Source organism: Mesoplodon mirus (genome assembly GCF_964341445.2).
Source record: "Mesoplodon mirus genome assembly, chromosome: 4".
NCBI lineage: Eukaryota > Metazoa > Chordata > Mammalia > Artiodactyla > Ziphiidae > Mesoplodon > Mesoplodon mirus.
The window spans coordinates 151,297,694-151,320,779 of record NC_138979.1 but is presented as its reverse complement, the minus strand read 5'-3'; the positions used below and the strand labels follow the sequence as shown (position 1 = coordinate 151,320,779).

Sequence of the window (23,086 nt, the reverse complement as noted above, 5' to 3'; positions counted from 1 at the left end):
CTCATGTCCTTGGTCACCTTACTAGAGGCTCCAGTCAAACACATGTCAGTAAAGAATAAAGTTATGTAAATATGCACACAGGTGGTCAGACCTAGACAAGAACTTGGCAAAAATTCATTCAGCAATAACCAGGCTCTACAGGACAAATATGCCTCAGTTTACATAACAAATAAGAAAAACATCACAGGATAACAGCAGAGAAAGCAAAGGATTAGCAGGTAGACAGATGACACTGGGTTGGAACTTTCACTCTGCCACATGCACATTCTCTGTGCCTCATTTTCCCAATCTATAAAGCAGAGATGGCCACAGGGTTGTTATGAGGATTAAATGAATAAAATGAACCAATCTGTGCAGGCCTACCTATTGTGGTACTGGGGCCAGAAAGATTGCATAAATATTAGGTTCATTTTTATTTCTACAAAAGACATGATCCTGAAGAGCTCTACCCAAATTCAAATATCAAATTCTATTTTACGAACCCTGATTCACGAGTAGCTGAGATAACCTCTAATACATTGCATTAGTAACACCACCTTCCCAATTCATCAGCATCAAATAAATGTGCTATTGCAGAGGCAATCAATCTTTCCCTTCTCTTTTATCAATTCCATAACTTTAGGGTTTTATCTCTCAGATCCTCTTAAAACAGCAATTTATACCCACATAATATGAAGAAGGATCCTGATCTTGTTATACTTTGGAGCAGGTAGGAGCATCCCAGGACCTAAATCCTCCCACTTGGCCTCAGCCTGAGAAGAGGAAGAGTGATAGTCCCAAGCCATCCTATACCATGACACTCTTCTAGTCATTTGTAAGACTCCTTCACTTATATACTTTTGCACATCAGCTTTTGCTTTCTTGTCTTCAACAGGATTTTATTTATTTAGCCTCTTGCTAGTTTCTTTGCTACAGAAAATCCTTCCCCTTTCCCTCTGATCTTTCCAAGTTGAAGCCTTCAGCAGGTATTTGTTGAATGCCTGAGTTGTATTAGGTGGGTGCTATGGGCACCATGCTACCACGGGGGTACTAGAGACACAAGACGTGCACGGTGCAATCACAGTGCAGGCGGTGTTGACAGGCAGGCTGACCACTGTGTGGGGAGGCAGTGTACACGTTCTGCTGGGCTGTCACAGTCTTCACTTTACTTAGGCTCTTGGCTTCTCAAGACAGAAAAGGGGTGGGATGAAAAGATGAGGAAGGCACACCCCAATGGAGATGCTTTCCTTTCTCCTACAGCAAAATGTGCCTTTCTTACTCTGACTTCCTTTGATTTCCCAGGTGACATTTAGCTCATCTTGCAAGCTCATCTCATGAGTGTAATTATAAATGCTAGTAAATTAATATTACCCATCATATATAACATAACTGAATTTTAACAATCCAATGCTTTAACCCCAAAGGATGACTGAATGGTGAGGACTTCAGTCCTTGTTGTAGGATATTTGGGGGAGAGGAAAGCCTTTCAATGTCATACCATGTGGGTGCTTCCTTAGGCAGGTCATGAGTGAGGTGGAAGTGAGGCTGGGACCCTGCTGAACAGAGGCACATCCTCAACACTAGATTTCAGGTGCTTTTAGGCCTAGCTAATGGTACTTAACTGTTTCAGGAATCCCTTCTTAGTTTTCGTCTTGGTTTGAGGGTGTTGGAACAGTCACCCTCCCCACTCTCTGCGTTCAACCTGGCAAAGTTTCCATCCCTAAGGTGCCATTATCTTTCTCGATCCACAGGGTGAGTCAGAAGGAAATGTACTCACTCCCATTCATTCTCTTTGCTTAATATTTCCTGCAATGAGGTTTCCTTGTGTAACAAACAGCTTCTGTGGGTGTTTGAGGGTCTTTAAAAAGAGAACATGCTGTTCCTGTGAGTGGAATGACTTCTGAAGGAAGCACTACAGCAAACAGGGAGCTCTAGTTCCAGGGTTGAGCAGAAGCTTTTCTCACAGGTGGCAGGAGGCTTTAAAGTGGGGCTTGTCTGCAGGAGATATAATGACCTGACATTCAAGCCATTTTCATTTCCAACTGATTGCAGCTGCGGTATGGAAGGAAACAGTCTTGGGCTCTGGCCTAGGTTCAAGTTCTTCTCAGTCACTGACTGGCCATTTTCTCAATCATAAAATGGGGTTAATTAATAGCAGAATTGACTCAGAGGCTTGTTGTGTATAAAATGAGATAATATGTAGAAAGTGGAGCATGGCTAAATGCCCAATAGGTGGTAGCTGTTTATGAAAGCATTGTTGCTACTGGGTTCTTTCCTCACTATGCATGGCTTCAGGTAGCTGATATAAGCTCTGTGAGCCTCAGTTCCCTCATCTGAGAAGTGGGGTCAATGAGGATTAAATGAGATGCTGTGCAAGCACTTAGCACACTCTCTGGCATGATGCAGATACTTAATAGATGTCAGTTTTCTTAACCCTCACATCGTCTTTGTCTGCTTGTTGGCTCATGACTGAAATTCCTTCATAATAATTTCCATTGCAGGGGTATCTTGTTGACAAGTAGTACCAAATGGAACTGATTTTTAAAAACCATCCTTTAAATTTTTCTCCTTAAAGTGGAAAGAAGGAAAAAGAATACGGGTATTGGGCACCTGGAGAAAAACCCAGGAAAGGGAACAGGGGAGCAGAGATTGGCAAAGATAAGCATCTTGTCTTCTACCATCTTCCACAGGGTGGATCTTGTCAGCTCAACACCCTCCTGTCCAAACTTCTCAGCCTCAAGGATCAGGAAACTCTGCCCTACAACTTGTAAGAATCCAGGAGTCCAAGCTTTAATGAACCTTGGAGGTGGGGGGGGGTACAAATTTTTGATAACCATTGTTTATAAGGTAGGTGGCTCTCCACATTTGGAGACTGTCTCCGCTACCTGTGGACTTCACTCTTACAAACCCAGAGCACACTAGCGTCCCTCTAGGCTATTTTGGTTAAACCCCAACACTTAACGCTGTAAAAGTTTCCCTCCATATGCCCCTTTGGCCTTCCTGCGTCAGAGATCTGGAGTCACAACCGCATCAAGAACCGTAGTTTGATGATTAATTAGGCACAAATGTGGCACTAGGGTCTCACAATGCCCTGTGGGACAGCTGCTACGTTCTTTTCGGTTTTTGCCATCAAGATGCCAGTTGCTTCTTAGTGACTATCAAATAGTCTTATTAGTCCTCACTCTGGGCGCCACTGCTGGGTGGGGTGGGTGAGGAGAGCTTAGGGACCGTGCAGACCTGGGGAACAGGAGCTGCCACCAGGGGGCGCTCGCCTGCGGAGAGAGTTTGACGGAGGCGGAGCCAGGGAAGAGGGGCGCCTCCGCAGAGAAGCACGGAACCACCTCCTCTCCCTCGTCCTTCACCCACGCGCTTCCTTGCAGTAGGTGAGTTTGAGGAGGTTCCTGGGATCTTTGCTCTAGGGCGAAAGGCCTTCCCCGCCAGCCCTTAAAAGATGAGAACCCACACCCTCCACCTCCCGACCATGCCGCGCGGCTTTGCCTCTCCCGCGGCTCGAGGCTGCGCTTGCCGCTGGGGATTGGGCAAATAGTTTCACCTGTAGATAGATGCTTAGTCAGACTTCTGTATTTAATGATGCCAAAGCACCCAGTTCCTCTCAGACTCACGTGGCTCAGGGTCTGGGGAGCCGACCCTCAAAGCATGGCCCCCAGCCCGGCAGCATCAGTTTCAGCATCACCCCGCACCTCCTTAGGAATGCACATTCTCAGGCCCCGCCCCAGATCTCCCAAATCCAAGACCGGGGGAGGGGCGCCGTCTGTGTTTTGCTGCTCCTGCGGGTGACTGTGAGGCGCTCGACGGTGACAGCCCCTACCCTGGGGCTTCCTACGTCGCTCAGGTGAGTATGGATCGCGAGGCGGGTAGTCCGCCTCCTCCAGAGATCTCCCGGCCACTGGCTAGGTGGTCACGTGGGCTCTGGGCTTCTTTCCCCCCTCCCCCTCCCGCCCCTCGCGTCTTTAAAAGGAAGGAGAGGCTCCTCGTTACGTCGTTTGTGATCTTTGCAGTGTCTCCGGCTACTGGACCTTCTGACACCCACTCCCTCGCCCCTGCTGCTAGGCCGCCGGGAGGGCGGAGGCTGCGACAGACGCCTCTGGAAACTTGCAGGGCAGAGAAGAGGCGGCGGGAGCTGGACCAGAGCGGGACCGTCCAGGGCTGCGACTGGCATCCGGTGCTGCGTTTGGGATCTGGGCTGCGCGAGGTGCGCTCACTCTCCGCAGCTGGTGCCGCAGCCGGGTGCGGGGAACAGAACTAGTCCGGGAAAAGCAAGTGCCGCGTTTCAGTGATTGCTAGGCGGGTGTGTACAAGTAGGGTAAGTGCCCCTTAAGTCAAGGTGCGATTTGTCTGATTTAATGTTTGAAATCCAGCGATGGGAAAACAGTAATATTGAGAACAATAAAAGACACCCCCCAACCCCCCAACAAATCCACCAGTCTGGAAAACTACTGGAAACAGAAATTTCATGTTTTGACTAAATATTTTCACTCAAGACGCTGGCAAGTTAACTAATTAGTTTGTGCCTGTAAGCTCCGGGTTGACTGTGCTAATAAACATGTTTTTTTAAAGGCAAAACTCCTCTGTATTTTCTACGGATTTCCCAACAGTGGATGAAACGGTGACAGTAGGAAAGTTGACCAGGGCACTTCATGCTTGAGTTTTGTGGGCCTGGGAAGATGTACATGTATCAGGCAGGAGACTAGTATTTTTAAATGTATTAACTGGCAAACCTTAATCATATCAGAAAGCGGAGTTACTTCTTTCCTGGGCGGATTGAGTAAGATTGAGATTATCTGGGCTGTTTTATTTGCTGAAGAGGAACCCCAGCCGCTGTTCTCTTAACCTGTTGTTTTCCCGTTCCTGCCTAATTAATACTGGATATAAAATTAAGTCAAGGGAATCTGTGTGTGTGTGTGTGTGTGTGTGTGTATATATATATATATATATATATATAGTGTGTGTGTGTGTGAAAAGCAAAACTTTGGATTTGGGTGAATTTCTATTTAGGAAAATAAGATTGACTCAATTTTACTAGCTTTTTAAAAAGCAACTTTGTGCTTTGGTGTGGTACACAACACTTTTGAGGAAAGATTTTGTTTTGTTAGATTTCTAGTATTTACATGGGCATTCCATTAGGAATTTTTATTTTTGTTCTAAGTTTCTAAACTCACAGTGGCTGTTTTTTTTGTGTGTGGAGAAGGATGTTTGTTATTTAAAAAGTGAATGTGTGGAAAGAAAGATTTGTGCTGTGAGTATTGTGAAAAGTAAATGTACTCTTGACTATGAAAAGAACCTTGCACACTTATTCTTTGGCTCTTTTTTTTTTCTGCAGAAAATCTATGTTTTTGCATACATTCTAGAAGAGGGGGAAAGGTTAGGATCTGTTTATCAGCAGGTGTTAAAGCATAAACCTTAGGATTCCATTTTATGTTCAAGCATTTTTTTTCAGTTGAATTACTGAAACATTCTTATTTCAGAAGTCGCCAGTCTCCTGTAACATTTAAGTCCTATAAGTCTCTGAAGTCAATTAAAAACACATTTAGGACATCTTTCATAGTGGTTCTGAGGGATGTGAATGAATCTAATCATCATTTACATTTCTCAGTTTATTTATAATATGGAATAGGTAAGATTTAGTAGTCAATTCAACCCTTAAAAATATAATTAGCATTTAATAGATATTGATATGTCCATTTTAAAGAATATTACATGTAGTTTTCTATATATGTGTATCCAACAGGTAATGATTCAAAATACATCTTGTAATAATGTTAATTCATGTTTTGAATCATTTTATAATATCTATAAATAATAAAATAATTATATAGAATGCTGAAGGCTGAACTTGAACCATTTACTGGTAAGTTTTTTGATAATTATGTCTAGAGCCCTTGAGAAATGTATACTTGAATTTAGGCTTCATTCAGTGCCTAGCACACTGTTTTAGACATAATAACATTTTTGAAAAGTCAAGCTTATTGCAGTGTAATTTACATAGAGTAAAATCTAGCCTCTTTAGGTGTATCGCTCTGTGAATTCTGAGAGTTGCACACAGCGGTATACTCAGTCACCTCCATGATCAAGACATGGAACAGTTCCATCACCCCCAGAAGTCCCCTTTGTAGTCAGCCCTCTCCACTCAACCCCAACTCCTGGAAATCACTGTCTGTTTGTTGATTATATAGTTTTGCTCTTCAGTATATTCTTACTTAGAAATAATTGTCTTCCTTCCCTTTTCTCAAAAGAAAACCTCAGTTCCCTTCCTTTTTGGGGATGAGCCAGGTTCTGATATTTTTGTTTTAATCCTATACTCTTTGGGGTAAATTGAAGAAAAGACAAAACTATTTTGCATATGGGAAACCAGAGGCTTGGAATACGTGTTAGATTCATATTGGGCTAATAGATTTAATTTTTAGCAAATTTGGGTCCCATTGTGGTATAAGCCTTTGGTTATGGTGTGCATCATTAGTTATCCCAAACTGAAATACAAGGGCATTTAAAAAAATATTTGTTATTTATGTAATATGAGTAGAATATGTGGTTCCTTTATAATCTTGGCATTTAAGAGATACTTTTATTATATTTGAGATTAAGAAAGCTACCTGAGGGCTTCCCTGGTGGTGCAGTGGTTGGGGGTCCGCCTGCCGATGCAGGGGACATGGGTTCGTGCCCCGGTCCGGGAGGATCCCACAGGCCGCGGAGCGGCTGGGCCGGTGAGCCACGGCCGCTGAGCCTGCGCGTCCGGAGCCTGTGCTCCGCAGCGGGAGAGGCCACAACAGTGAGAGGCCCGCGTATGGCAAAAAAAAAAAAAAAAAAAATAGAAAGCTACCTGAAATTACATATTATCAAATAGTGAGAAGCCTAGGAACGATTGAAAATGACAATTTGTAGACATTTAAAATGAAATATAGAGTGATTGTGGCTACTTAAGTTAAAATACTCTCTTTAATAGGAGCTAAAGTCTGTGCCCAATTTATTTGTAGATGTCAGTTTTTTTCATTCCTGTGCCCATGTTTTGAAATCTAGATTTTCCTGTAGGACATAGATGTAAAATCTTTTATAAACCAATATATTTTTTTTTTTACTGTTTAATACATTATTCAATACAGTAAACACTTAGGAGCCTGTTATTGCTAGGCACTCCTAATGAAGATATGTCAGATTGATGTCGTTTGCCTTTTTCCTTTGGGCTATGAAAAACAAGAGCCTGTCTTTTAAATACATACACAACGTACCTTTCAGAGAACTACAGTGGCAGTAACTAGGATATGCAGAGTGGCAAGTTTATGAGGCACCAGCAAACTGGATAGCTGGCATTTCCAACTGGAACAGTTACAGCTCTTGATAATAATTAAGGGCTTTAGGAAGGGAATCTTTGTGCAGGTGTACTTGAGAGAGGACAGAAGAATGAGGGTCACCTGGAAAGACAAATTACTGGACTCATATATATTTCCTCAAAGCAGGACTGCAAAGTTTTGTTAGTGAATGTTTTGTGTTCACTGTCAAACCCCAGACTGGCTGTCAAGTTGAATGTATTCCGTTTAACTTCTGCCTCGGTCATGTCCTTTTGAATCTCTTCACCCACAACTCTCCCTCACCCTGCCCCAAATGAATATTTGAATATGGTTCTGTTTCCTAAAAGTGGAGCATTGTCACTGACTTGGTGTTGGGAAGGAGCAGAGACTTGCTGATGAAAGAGAAGATTGATGGGCTTTCCCTCCACACTGCTGCCTCAGAGTGTGATAACCCTGGGGCTGAGGCTTTATCCTCTTCCCAGATTCAAGCCCTCAAAATTCTGTTTCCTAACCAGCTCAGTAGGCTATTAGGGGAGTTAGTTTTCTCATTTTGGAAAATACATGTACATGTTCTTAAGAGTTGTATGTAAGTCAATTATTAACGATCAGTTCTGTGATGATTTTGGAGTGTTTTTTCTTTATTTCTAATTAATATTAAACTGAGACTCTTAATATTTTTCTTACTATTTAAGGCTAATGATTGGCAAATAGCTACTTATACACATCAAGGACGCTAGACACCTAAGACATATTTTTTATCTTTTCCATGAAATTCCTTCTATTGTCTGCTTTGGGAACGTGAATTTATGACTTCTGAGGGGCACACAGGTGTGGGGTGTTCGAACTGAATGCTTGGGGAAGTGTGATGGGCAGGCTTAAGAATACAGCATAGGAGAATGTGGCATTTTGTGTTCCACACAGGCTACTAGCAGCTCAGCTTTTTGGACAGTGGTGATGGATTGTCAAGAAGAAGTTAAGAGAGTAAAATTAGGCAAAAATCTTCAGGGTGGCCATAACGGTGTCTTAATCTAAATTGTCTGGAAATCCTGCCTAGCACTCTAAGCATATTCAGTGGCATGCCGACAGACTGACTTCACCCTCTTGCATATGTAATGATACCTTGCAGAATGTTTTCATGTGCATCATTTCACTTCATCCTTAAACACTGAGAGAAAGGGGAACCCATATTAGGTCCCCGTTTCTCCTGAAGGAGATGTAGGAACTCAGGGAGTTTACCTGATTTGTCTAAGATCACCTGGGACCTGGTGTCCTGCTCTGTCCACTGGGCAAGAATATACATAAAAACAGGCCTGGTGGTGACTGCCTTCTGATTTTTTTAAACTAGATTTGATAGGCACTTTGATAATATCAGTCTGTTCTTTCTAGAATGTCTTTCTGCCATTTCTAGGGCATGCCTTTTTCTTCTTCAAGGAATCACTGTCAATATTTGGAATTTTAAAAACTTTTTTTTTTTTAGTTTAAGAGCCATAACGTATTTCCCAGCCAGTACATTAGAACACTACATATAATCCCATGTGTACAAAAAGCTTTCCCACTGGACATAGATGTGACCCAAGAGGGCTCCACACAAGTGTGTGTGCTGGGGGAGTGTGAGAGAGACATCTTTGGGCAGAAGACAAGGGCTGTTCATCATGAAGGATACAGGCCAACTATTTTAGGCTCTGATGAGTAATTAAAGAAAATTGGCACGCAAAGAAATGATTAATTCTTAGAATTAGGATGTCCGGGTACATGTTCTTTTGTTGGCCAGGTGAAATTCCATGCCTTCCAGGCCCAACAATTAAATTGTTCAGAGACTCTTTTTCCCTGTTATACCAGAGATTGTGGTCATAGAGGCAATGCTTGGGTGTTCAAACAAATGTGTGGGATAATCTGTAGTACAGTGCTGGAGAAATATATTCTTCTTGGAATTCTTTCGTTCGATCAGTTTATATCACTGTTTTAGAGCAGAACTACTTAAATGACCACAGGTTGTTTATTCACTTTTCTAGACCTCCAGTGGAGAAGACTTTCCTTTTGCTATGTATTCTCTGGTCTCCCAGGTCTACTGCAGTGATTTAAGTTCATTACTCCTTGTTGTGTCTTTGCTTAAGAAGGAAAAACCCTTTGCATTGGCTACCAAGTTATTAGTTACCCAAGACTCCACTGACAAATAGTTGTCATGTGAACCTGGATAATTTAAAAGATACCCAACCAAAAAACAGTATATTCTCTTAATCACTGTCCAGCAACCAGTTCTCTCACATTAATTATCATGGTACTGGGGATGTGTGGAAATTCTAGAGAAGTTGGTATATATGTGTGAAATGCATATTTTCTAAGCAAAGTCACTGTGGTACCTGATTTATTGCCTGGATGAATCCTGGCATTTGCCATTTGGCAGTATATGTCTGACAGGTCATTTCAGCATTTCTGGGCCGAGAATGAACATTTCAGTTGTAGGTGAAAATGAGTGATGGGATTGATTCTCTGCTCCTGAGAGAGAGATGATCTTCATTTTAAATGGTGTTTTCCCTTTCCAACTGGATAATGGGGAGTGTTATTTCAAGTTCATGAATTTCCATGCTACTATTCATTACTTTGTGTCCGTAGAAGCTTTACGTTTTTAAGAGGCCTAATGAAAGGAAAAGATAGTGGTGGTTTTCTGATAGTTTGGCTTTTCTACTGATACTTAAGCCGAAATGCCAAATACATTTCTTTTGGGCAATGTAAAGTTGAGACAACATGAAATTCAGTAAAACCTTGATTGGTCAAAATGTTCAGAGAATGATTTTTTGTTTAAACAATTCAATTGATTTTTAAAAATTGATTATTAAGTTGAAGTCTCTTGTTCAAATTCTTATTCTAAAATCCACCGCTTTCCTGCTTCTTAATTTCCTGAATATAATTTAATCTTCATTTGATGATTGAGAGTATAGAGTTTATCCTTATGTAAGTTTACCTTGAGCAGTGCTCTGTATAGGAACATTGGGATACTCACCATGCTGATTACACTAACATTTGGTATGCTTTTTATTTATTAAATTGGATAAGCCATCTTGTTTTCTTTTTTTAAGTTCAAGAAATATAAAATTTAATACTGTAAATCAACTATACTTCAATTTAAAAAAGAAATATAAAATTTATTACCTCCAGGTTACATTATGCATAAATACAATTTGTTATGCATGTTACCTTAAGTATTTTGTTCTCAATTGTTACATACTCTTTAAGTTGTGCTGTTAAAGTACTTTAGATGTCTTTTGATTAAATATTTGGCTACATGAGATATGCTCAGATCATTTAGCAAAAATAATGCACTAAAATCCAATCACCAAGGTACAATATTGAAAGCATAAGCACAGTGAACAGGTGTATGTGTAGGTGGATTGAAATAGGAGAGGTGTTTTCAGGACAGATTGAGGGACAAAAGCCTCCTAATAATCCTGTCAGTTCTCGAGCTGACATCTAAAGGTTACTGATGACCTAATTACCAACTCCTGTATTCAACCACTTGCTCTAACTTCGATCATTTCCATGGTTCTGTAAATGTTTTCAAGCATCTGTATTTAAAACCCTTCCTTGATAGACAAAATGTGGTGTATACATACAATGGAATATTATTTAGCCTTAAAAATGAAAGAAATTCCGATACATGCTACAACATGGGTAAACCTTGAGGACATTATGCTAGATGAAATAAGCCAGTCACAAAAGAACAAATAGTGTATGATTCTACTTTTTGAGGTGCTCAATAGTCAAGTCTGTAGAGACAGAAGTAGAATGGTGGTTGCCAGGAGCTGGGGGAGAGAGGAACAGGGGAGCTGTTTTTAACAGGTGTAGAATCTTAGTTTTGCAAGGTGAAAAGAGTTCTGGAGATTGGTTGCACTACAGTTAAAATGTATTTAACACTACTGAACTGTACATGGTTAATATGGTAAACTTTATTATGTGTATTTTACTACAACTTTTTAAAAAAGTTTGGAAATTGCTAGTTAGCATTATATGCTTTATCCTGCATATTTTCTATTAGGAATCAGGGATTGTATATATTGATTGGGAATAAGTAGTTGAAATATGGAATCCTATCCTCATGATTAATAAATGCATATTTTTTTTGAAACTTCCTTGATCTTATATTCATCTCCAGCTACCATTCTCTCTCCTGTCCCTTGTGGTCAACCAATGTTGATTGGAAGTGGTAGCACCTTTGTATTCATTCCTTGTTATTTTACCTGGTCTGCCTGCCTCATTTACTGGGCATAGTGACTCCCTGAAGGCAGAGTGCATGTCTTGAAACTTCTTTAGATCCCCTGTCTCAGCTCAGTACCATGGCTACTGCAAGTGCTCCATCTTTGATTCATACTCTATACTGGATGAAATCATATATTTTCAACACATTTCTTCATATTCTTTTCTTACAACAAATATTTATTGTGTTGTAGTGGAAGGTGAATAAAATACAGTGTGTGCCTTCAGGAGCTTAAAATCTAATTGTACTTACTTCTTACTCTCCCATCCCACCTTTACCATTTCCAAAAAGGATTTGGTGTAGTTCTCTTCTAATAAGGAGGGTTACATTTCTATGTAAGTAACTATAGGGGTGCTAGAGTGAAAAAAGTGATAAGGCATGAAATGCCAACTGCTTCACAATGCACTTTGCATATTTCTTATGAACATGGCAGGTTTTCTGTAGGAAAATATCAGGAGATTAGAGTGGAATGATGAGTTGGGACAACATAGTGGGATGCCTTGAATGTTAAAAGAGCATGACTTATTAAGAGGCTGGTGGGAAGCAGGGGGCTGCTCAGAGCTGGGTTTTTAAGAATGTTAATCTGGCTGCTCTGTGGCCCTGGAGGAAGAGCTAACTGGAGGCAAGGAGCAGTAAGGAGACTACTTAAGGTGCACAGATAAGAAGTAACAAGAGCTTGCTCCAAGGTTGACGAAAGACATAACCATGGGGAAAGGCACCATGGAGAGAAAAACCCAATGTGCCTTGGTGATGAAAGGTAGCTGGATGAAGGGGAGAAGTCAGAGATAACTGTAATAGCCTTCGTCATTAACACAAATAGGAAATGAGTGGTTTGGGGAGGAAAATGATGAATTTTGCCTTGGATATTATATTAATTATCTACTGCTCTGTAACAAATTGTCATAGAATTTAGCAGCTTAAAACAACAAACATTATCTCACACAGTTTCTGAGAGGAATCCAGAAGCAGCTTAGCTTAGATGTTGGCCAGGGCTACAGTCATCTGAAAACTCGACTGGGGCTGGAGGATCTGCTTCCAAAATCTCTCTTTCACTGTAGTTCCTTGCTGGCTGCTGGCAGGAGGCCACCGTAGGGCTACTTGAGTGTCCTCACAATATGGCAGCTGGCTTTCCCCAGAGTGAGTGATCCAAGAGAGCAAGCCAGGAAGAGGCTGCAATGCCTTTTATAACCTAGTCATGGAAGTACATGCCATCCCTCTGCCATAATTTATTCATTAGAAGGGAGTCACTATATCTAGCCCATATTCAAGGGGTAGGTTAGGCACCACCTTTTGAAGGGAGGAGTATTGAAGAATTTATGGACATTTTAAAAAACCATCATAGATATATTGTGTTTTGAGGACAAATGGAATGAGCATTCAAAGGAAAATGTCAGGAGAAAGGAATTGGGAGCTTTAGAGAGCCAAGTTGCTTATATATGGAAGTAGGTGACAGCTGGAGCAGAAAATATTGAAGATGGAGAACTTCTCCAGGCTAGATTCTTAATGATCTCTATCAACCAGTCTCATTATTAATGGTTATTGTTCCCTTCCCCAAATTATATTATTCCATATATTTTAACTTTTTAAAAAAAGGTTTCCATTTTTAATTTCCTATTTTGTTTGTTTTCCTTCAAAGCTTCTTATCAGGAAAAATTTCAAAGTTACAGAAAAGTTGAAAGACTAATATAATGTCCGTATGTTTACCATCTAGATTCAGTAATTGCTGACAATTTGACTTATTTGCTCTACCTATGTATCTATGTATGTATCTACCTATCTGTCTATCCATCTGAATATTTTTCTGAACTATTTATTAAGTGTCATTCTTTGGTAAAGAAGGGTTTTCCCTCTACATTGGGATAAACTACAGGTTCTCTTAAAAAGGCAGAGTACAGGTTTAATTCTTTTCCCCTAATTACTAATTTCCAGAGTGAGGAACTGATAACAGTGGTAGCAGATGATTCTCTTTTTCTTTTCCTCTTTTTTTTTGGAACATCACTATGGACTCATAGTCCAAAGGATAAAAAGCATATGTAATTTTGCTATTTATTGCCAAATACCCATGGAAGTTGTGCCATTTTGCACTCTTACCAGCAATGTAGGAGCAAGTTCATGTTTTTTCCATAACCTTTCCAAGAGAGTCTGTTGTCAAACATTTGAATTTTTGGCAAACATAAGTGAGAAATGGTATCTTGGTGCAGTTTAATTTGTATCTCTTAATTGAACAAGGTTGAACACACTTTTATGTGTTTTAAGAGCCATTTGCCTTCCTTTTCCTGTGTTCTGTTTGTGTTTTTTGCCTATTTTTCTAATGAATATTTGTGTTTTTTTTTTCCATCTTAATTTAAGAGTTCTCACTATATACCAGAGAAATTAGCCCTTTGTTTCTAATATAAGTTGGGAGTATTTTTTTTCCAATTTGTCATTACTCTTTTGACTTATGGTGTTTTTATGATATGCAGATATTTACTTTCATGAGTTTATGTACTTTTATGTACATTTTTAAATTGCATCTGGATTTTGAGTCATAGTTAAGAAGACTGTCCCCACACCCATGTTATAATGAGATTTATCTACATTTGCTTCTAGTACCTGTGCAGCCCCTGTTCCTCCCCCATTCCTGTCTTACCTCTTCTCCTCTCCTTTTCCCTCTCCTTCCTCTTTCCAGTTCTCTCAACATTCGGGTCTTTAACATTTGGAGTTTATTCTGGCATACGATCTTTTTCCAGTGATAATTCTGTTGTCCAATGTTTCCCTAGTGATTTGAGATACCACCTTTACCCTATGACAAATTTCCAAAAACTTTTGACTTTTTAAAATATTTATTTATTATTATTTTTGGCTCTGTCAGGTCTTAGTTGCGGCATGTGGGATCTTTCATTGTGGTGCACGGGCTTCTCTCTAGTTGTGGCGAGTGGGCTCCAGAGCGCACGGTCTCAGTAGTTGTGGCGCATGGGCTTAGTTGCCCCGCAGCATGTGGGATCTTACTTCCCCAACTAGGGATTGAACCTGCATTCCCTGCATTGGAAGGCAGATTCTTTTTTTTTTTTTTGTGGTACGTGGGCCTCTCACTGTTGTGGCCTCTCCCGTCACGGAGCACAGGCTCTGGACGCACAGGCTCAGCGGCCATGGCTCACGGGCCCAACTGCTCCGCGGCATGTGGGATCTTCCCGGACCAGGGCACGAACCTGTGTCCCCTGCATCGGCAGGTGGACTCTCAACCACTGCGCCACCAGGGAAGCCCTGGAAGGCAGATTCTTAACCACTGGACCACCAGGGGAATCCCTTGAGTTTTTGAATTAGCTGTTTTGGGATTTTCTGTTCTATTGCATAGCAGTCTGGGTCCAATCAGGAGATAGAAACTACACAGTAGGTTCAACAGGGGAAGTCTAATGTAAGAATTACCAACTATGATGAGAGATTAGGTATAAGATATAAGAAACTCTACATGGATCTGAGGTAGACTACCCAAAGATGGACAAACTTGGGGGATTCAGACCTCCTTGGAAAAAAATGGTTTGGCCACTAATTAGCAGAAATGTTAACAGGTGTAGATGGACAAAAGTGGTCTGGAGTTGCAGGTGGGGAGCGGGCGATCAGCAGCTGGTGGTGTGGGCGTGCCCTGGGAGTCCAGGTGCCCGTGGGGGCAGAAGACCTTCAGAGTGGGCATGTGCTGGTGATGAAACTTGCACAAAGAACAACTTCTGTGTAACTCCTCAGGCCATAGTCTGAACAGGTGATTGCAGAAAGGTTCTCGCCGTGCCAGGGCTACAAGTTTGCAGTGGGACCTCATTCTGGACTTATGGCTGGCACAGGCTCCACTGGATGTTCTCACACCCACAGTGCCAGCCTCTGCCCCTGCCAGAAATCACTGCGGCCTCTTTCTCCTGCAGTGTCCCTGCAGCGCCTCAACTGTGAAAGCTTAGCACTGGGCTCGGTTTAAATGCTTAAGGAATTCCATTGCTATAGAACATATACTGAAGAGTGTATTAGGTGAAAGGCAATAAATTGATCATTGATACAGGTACATTGGCCTGTCTATTCCTTTTTTATTATTGGCTATTCATAGTGTGTTTGAAGATCTGTTATTGCTAGTCCTGCTCATTGATCTGCTCTTTCAGGGTTTTCCTGGTTATTTTTCTGTAAGAATTTAAAAATGAACTTATCTTGTTCAAAAAAAAAAAAGAAAGAAAAAGAAAACTGGTTGGCATGGCATTTTGATTTAATCCTGTTTTTAAATTTAATTTTTATATTTTAATTTTAATTTATTTATTTTTTGCCGTGCCATGTGGCTTGTGGGATCTCAGTTCCTAGGGATTGAACCCAGGCCACAGCAGTGAATGTCCAGAATTCTAACCACTGGGCCACCATGGAACTCCCTGTTTTTTAAGTTTTAAAAGCACTTTATATTAAATTCTCATGGTAAAAAAATTATCATGGTTAACAACAAAAGCATTACGGAAGTGAATGAAGTAGAAAATGAGTTCCATGCCTTACCTTCCTACCCCTCTGAGGTTAATATTTTTGTGTATATTTTTCAGGATGTATTTCTAGGCCCATACGTGTGTTTGTGTGTGTGTGTGTGTGTGTGTTTAATAAAAATATGTCAACCTTTTTAATAGTATGCTTGTATCTGTAACTTAGAAATGTCTTTTTTTTTTTCTTCACAGCCATACCTGTCTATGATTCTTTGAGAACATTATAATGTCCCTTTGTGCCTCTTCTCACAAGGAGTTTTCCTAGCTGTTACTTATTCAAGACATGGATATCAAAAACTCACCATCTAGCCTTAACTCTCCTGGCTCCTACAACTGCAGTCAATCCATCCTATCCCTGGAGCCAGGCCCCATATATATACCTTCCTCCTATGTAGAGAGCCACCATGAATATTCAGCCATGACATTCTATAGCCCTGCCGTGATGAATTACAGTATTCCCAATAACTCGGAATGTGGGCCTGGTCGACATACCACAAGCCCAAATGTATTGTGGCCAACTCCTGGGCACCTCTCTCCTTTAGCCATCCATTGCCAGTCGTCACTTCTGTATGCAGAACCTCAAAAGAGTCCTTGGTGTGAAACGAGATCATTAGAACACACCTTACCTGGGAACAGGTAAATCCAGTCTTCATTCTGAATTGTACTTCATGGCCATTATTCAGATTGCTTTACGATTTAGTGAAATGAAAGATATATGTTATACAAGGTCTTCATTATTACATAGATCAAATAGAGCACCTAAAACACCTGATATTCTGAATTATAGAGTTCTGAATTCTAGAATATCTAATCTGATATTCTAGATCTTACTAAAAAGTTGAGCTTACAGATCTGTGTTTTGGGGGAGAATTCACTATCATGACTACTGTCTTTAGAAAAAATTTAACTTAAATCACTTTCTTCTTGATGAAGTGATTTGGGTTTGAAAAAGAAATTTTTACTTTACTTTCAAGTTAGATCCTTCTTATCTTGCAGTGAAATCACAATTTAGTGTTCATGACAAATTGTGTCCAAGATAAAAGTAACTGTCAGTATTACAACTTACTGAAATACTAGACAGGTGAAGCCTGAAAAGACAGACAAACATTGGTACAAGCTTTTAAACAATGAACTAAAATAACAACATTTTATAAAGATTGATGGGAAACTATTTAAATGTGGACTTTAGTTGAACTTTCTTAAACTCTAAGTGCAAGATAATATAATGGGTTATTTCCATTCAATTTGTAATTTTTTTTTTCTTTTTTGGCTTCTCTGAGTGGCTTGTGGGATCTTAGTTCCCTGACCAGGGATCAAACCCAGATCTTTTTTTTTTTTTTTTTTTTTTTTTTTTTTTTTTTTTTCCCGTACGCGGGCCTCTCACTGTTGTGGCCTCTCCCGTTGCGGAGCACAGGCTCCGGATGCGCAGGCTCAGCGGCCATGGCTCACGGGCCCAGCCGCTCCGCGGCATATGGGATCCTCCCAGACCGGGGCACGAACCCGTATCCCCTGCATCGGCAGGCGGACTCTCAACCACTGCGCCACCAGGGAGGCCCAACCCAGATCTTTTTAATGATAATTATGGCTACGGAGAGCAGAGGTAGTATAGGGAGAAGCATGAAGGGGAGATAAATTTCCAAAACAACCAAAGTACTAAGTTACAGCATATTTGATATTGAAATGTATTACTTTCAAATATCGTAAAACCTTGAGAAAGCCGTATTACACAGTAATTTTATTTTTCTTCTTTAAAAAAATACTTCTTGTTTGTTGGTAAAAGAGAATATGAAAATTGTAGATAACTTTTTAAAAATAATGTTTTCTCATTCAATGTTTAAAGGAAGAAATATTTTGTTTCTGAGCACAAGTTCTAATCAGAGTTCTGCTAATATTTGGGTAAATTAAACCATGGTATAATTACCTTAATTTATAAATAATCGTACTTCTACTATTTCCTTTCCAAAAGAAACATGCCGTAGCAAAATTAGGAACTAACCGGGTGTTTCTGGTGCCTGTTGGTGCTCCCTTGTGGGCTGTCCCTTCCTCTGTGGAAGCCCTGCCCCTCCCTCTACCCAGCATTGAACACCTTCCTCCAAAGCCTTCTCAAAGGACAGGTACATGTTCACGCTCTCCCCTTCTCTTCTCTCTTCTTCCTTTCTCCCCTTTTCTTCTCCCCACCATTTCCACCCAGACTGGATCTGGTCACTTATTACACTCAAAGTTGTACACCCTGATGGCTACAGCTGGCCATCCATGGTTACTGGTGCTCATCAGCACTGCATGGATGGGCGTAAACTTGCTTAACCACTGTTAAGCATCAGTCATCCCAACAGGGTGACTCTTCATAGATCTGATATCAGTAACAAAGGTTTTGCTTGATCAGATTTCTTGGCATATATTTATCATGAACCCTTGAGGGCAAAGAGATAAATTAGGCAATGTTCATGCTGTTTGTTTTCCTAGAAAGGCCCTGTTTTACCTTTAATGCTCTTTTACAATGAATGTTTTCTTTGCCCCTAGAGAGACATTGAAAAGGAAGGCTAGTGGAAGCAGTTGTGCCAGCCCTGTTACTAGTCCAAGTTCAAAGAGGGATGCCCACTTCTGTGCGGTCTGCAGCGATTATGCATCGGGATATCACTATGGAGTCTGGTCGTGTGAAGGATGTAAGGCCTTTTTTAAAAGAAGCATTCAAGGTACAAGAGTATTGTTAGCTGCTTCTTTAGTTTTCCACTTTTGCTTTTAAACAAGTTTTCAGATGACCTGGCAGAAATTTCACCTTTGGCCTGCTTTGTACACAGAGTACTTGATGAGCAGTTCAGAGGATCATGTGTGTTTGCGGGTGGGGTGGATTGTTTCAAGTGTAGAGTACTTTATCTTTCATTGCAGATCTCTACCCCAGAACCCAAATGGGTCTCACCCCATCATCACCCATCGCCGTCTTCTTGGGAGAAGACGCCTACCTACAACCCTTGTGAAGATAAACAAAAAAATGTGTGCTCATTAGGAACTGCAAAGATTGTTTCTTCCTTTGTCTTATGTTTAATATCTGGCATAAGTAACAGTCATGATGGTGGGCTGGCTCCTGAGGAAGAGAGAATAAACATGTTTTATGGAAATGATCAGAAGTCAGTAGTTCAACTCCAGTGGTCTTTGAGAATTTATCTAGAGGCATGTCTTGCCCTGAACTAGTGGAACCTCCTTCACAAATCCGTTTCCTGGTCTGGGTTTAGACTATTTCCCTACCCTTCTCCAAATTTCTGCTGGGCTGGGTTTTTGTTTGTTTTAGTGGCCTTTTTAATCAATTTCAAACTGTGCACACCTGATTTCAAGGCCAGTCAGCCCCTTACCACACATGTCCTTGCTGGCCCTAATTTGCTGAAGGCACTTTCCTGCTTACTCGATCTCTTAGCTGTCTCTCTGCCCCTTAACCCCTCCCTCGCCAGCCCTACTCCCAGGCAATGTCCTATGTTCCCATCTCAGAGCTCCCTTCCCTTTTCTGCCAAGGCCTCAGTGCCCTGTTCCTATCCGGTTAAGGAAAGCAACCTTAAAGCAATTCATAGTGTGCAAGTGGCAAATGGTAATTTACTGAGTTAATTCACCCAATGATAACTCTAGATTAAGAGAGCATTTTACCTTGAGCAGAGAAGCTGATGTAATCCAGAGGGAGGTGAGGGGTAGAATGTTGGTAGATAAGTAATCACCTTCCTCGGAGTCCCCTGAAATTCACCCTTCCTAGGTGACCACCTGTTTATCCTGGACCCTCCACTTAGTAGCTCTGTGGCTTTACTTCCCAGCCTGTTTGCTCATCTGAGAAATGGAGATACAGAGTTGTTCTAAAAAGGAAATGAGGTTGCTTATGTGAAAATATTTGGTCAGTTATAAACAACCTGCAAATTCAAGTTATTCTAGTTTTTCTTTTAACTCTTCTGTTTTCAGTTCAGATATCAACGTCTTTTCTTTCTTCCTTGTATTTCTCTTCTAATCCTAATCTCATTTAAACTCTCCTCTAAAATCTTCATAGTTAGGTGGAAGAGGGCCCTCTGCCATTTCCAAACTTTTCTTACTGAAAGGAAAAACAGCACAGATAAAGGAAGCTGATGTCATCAAATATTATCAAAACATAAATCATGGTTGCTTATTTTTGCTTTTACATACACAGAGCTTTTCATTCTATGTTTAATATATTCAGTCCTTAAAATTTTTTGTTTATGATCATTAGTAGATTATAAGGCCAGGTCCAGTTTCCTGCGATATCTGATAAGAACAATTCAGATTTTCTGAAATTCAGAACCAAACTCTTGATATGATGACAATTCTCTATCTTGTTGAGGTTCTAGTATTTTATCTCCTAAGGAAATTTTGACCCCAAACAACTAACTACATCCTTAAAAAAGAGAATTCTTATTTGCTGTTTGGGAAAAATCTCTGCATAGAATATCTTTCATGATACTTCATGAACCCTGAGACTGTAGCTGAAAACAATAAAAAGTAAGTTTCCTATGCTTTCCCCATGTCATTCTTTCCTACTGCATCAGTAGAGGAACTGCTGAGAAAGGGAAAAGGAGTGTCATATCCTAAAAGTGCAAATGGGAAAGAGTTAGTGCTCTTACAATTGCTTCATGCCTAAATGATGATTTCTTTGGACTCTTCATATTTTTGGTGCCCTCTGGTATAAATGCATTGCAATAACTGAAAGTGGCTACTCAATTTTTTTGGTATGTTGAATGAAATAAGAATGAAATATATTTTCATAAATTGTCAATTTTATCCACATTGTTTTATTGAATAAATCCATTTTCATTGTTTTTTTTAAATATAGGAGCTTATTTTTTTGTTTGAGATATAATTTATATACAGTAAAATTCCCCTATTTTATTTTTATAGTTTTATGAATTTTGAAAATACATGTAGTCATGTAACCACCACCATAATTAAGATATGGAGCAATACTATAACCACAAAATATTCCTTCATGCCCATTGTAGCCAATTTCACCCCAACCTCCCAGGCTCTGGTGACTCTTGATCTATTTTCTGTCCCTATAGTTTTGCCTTTTCTAGAATGTCATATAATTGAATCATAAAGTATGTAACCACTTATGTATGGTTTCTTTCACTTATCATGATGCTTTTAAGATTTATCTGTGTTGTTGGATGCATTAGTAGTTCATTCCTTTTTGTTAATAATATTCCAGGAGGTGTGCCCCATTTTGTTTATTTGTTCATTTGAGTTGTTTCTAGTTTTGTGCTATTTTAAGTAAAACTGCTATGAACATTTATGCATATCTCTCAGTGTAGACATCTTTTTGTTTCTTTTGGGTAAATATCTATGAGTAAAATGGCTGGTTGTATGATAAGCTAATGTATGTTTAGTTTTATAAGAAACTAACAAACTGTTTTCCAAAGTGGTCGAACAATTTTGTATTTTCAACAGCAATGTATGAGAGTTCCAGTTGCTCCATGTCCTTATCAAAACTTGATATTGTCAGTCTTTTAAAGTTTAGCCATTCCATTTATATTGGTATGTAGTTCTATCTCACTGTGGTTTTATTTTGCATTTTCTGATTACTGACGATTTTGAGCACCTTTTCTTGTGTTCATCAATTTTTTTCTATGTGTATGATATATATTAAGTTCTATATATACTAGTGTTTAGTCTGACTGTTCTGTTGATCTACCTCTTCATTCTTGTATAAGTACCACATTATTTTAAGTATTATAGTTTTATAATGAATTTTAATACATGCCAGTATAAATTCCTCCTATTTTAAAAATGTCCTGGCTATTTTCTCATGTTTATTTGTCCACAGGAACATTATAATAATTTTATTAAGTGGCCTCCCATCCTTAATGTTAAGAAAAGTAGATATTTTATTAAACCTAAGAATTATTTTGAAAAGAAGCTCTGTAATAGTCTTCACATCAAGAAACATGTTGACTCCATTTATTTAGGTCTTTTACATCTCTTATAAAATTTTGGGGTTTTTTTGATATGTATTTGGCCCATTTCTTCATGTTATTTCCATAAAGTTCATCCTTCTGGCTATTTTATATCCACATATAATAGTAATGATACTACTATACTATGCACTTTCATTTTGGTATTTATAATAACCTTTTATCATTGTCATTTGAAAGTTAAAATCCATTTGACTGCTGCTCATGAATCGTCAACTCTTTGTTTCTTAAGACATTATAGGCTAAGCTTTAAATGGGAAGCTGTAGCAGCCCATAGGTTGTGTAAAAGATTCTTACCTTCAAGGCATATATTCCATTACTTGAGACTTATTTGGTCTTGAACTCAAGAATGATATCCTGAGGGAAGAAACCACAAGGTAGATGCTTGCTATTGAAGTATAAGAGTGCCAGGGAGGGTATGGGTAATAATTGCTCTGTTTTTTTCTTTTTTTTTAAGAGCTACATTATTTTATTTTATTTTTTTTAATGTATTTGTTTATTGGCTGCATTGGGTCTTTGTTGCTGTGTGCGGGCTTTCTCTAGTTGTGATGAGTGGGGGCTGCTCTTTGTTGTGGTGCATGGGCTTCTCATTGCTGTGGCTTCTCTCTGTTGCGGATCACAGGGCTCTAGGCACACGGGCTTCAGCAGTTGTGGCACGCGGGCTCAGTAGTTGTGGTGCATGGGCTTAGTTGCTCCACGGCATGTGAGATCTTCCTGGACCAGGGCTCGAACCTGTGTTCTCTGCATTGGCAGGCAGATTCTTAACTGCTGCGCCACTAGGGAAGTCCCTAATTGCTCTGTTTTTAAAATAAGAAAACTGGAAGGCTGAGCTGATATTAAACTCAGGTCTTCTGATTTCAAATCCAGTGCTGTCTCTTTCCTCCATGCAGTTGGATATGAATGATAATACGTATTCAGACAGTCTCAATAATTTTGCAGAGAACAAAGATAACCTTTTATGTTTTGTATTATAAAAAGCATATTTTCCTATAAAGTTTTATATCTTAACTAAAAGAATTAGCTGCATATTTTGCCTTTAATTTTGCTTTGAACTTTTCTCTTAGTTCTGTTAGTGTGGAGTAGCAGACTGTTGCATGGAACAAGAAAGCCATTTTA

At 39.9% G+C, this 23,086-nt stretch overlaps 1 protein-coding gene across 1 annotated transcript in view; it reads left to right on the top strand.

Moving 5' to 3' along the window:
- Positions 1-4,274: 4,274 nt before the first annotated feature.
- The window catches only part of ESR2 (estrogen receptor 2), a gene marked incomplete at its 3' end in the record, with an annotated part of 65,072 nt that continues 46,260 nt past the window's right edge, over positions 4,275-23,086 (top strand). The window contains 4 exon segments of the mRNA XM_082618823.1: positions 4,275-4,303; positions 16,206-16,275; positions 16,279-16,649; positions 18,534-18,706. Of these exon segments, the coding sequence (XP_082474949.1) occupies positions 16,240-16,275; positions 16,279-16,649; positions 18,534-18,706 (580 nt within the window). The 5' untranslated portion in view covers positions 4,275-4,303; positions 16,206-16,239.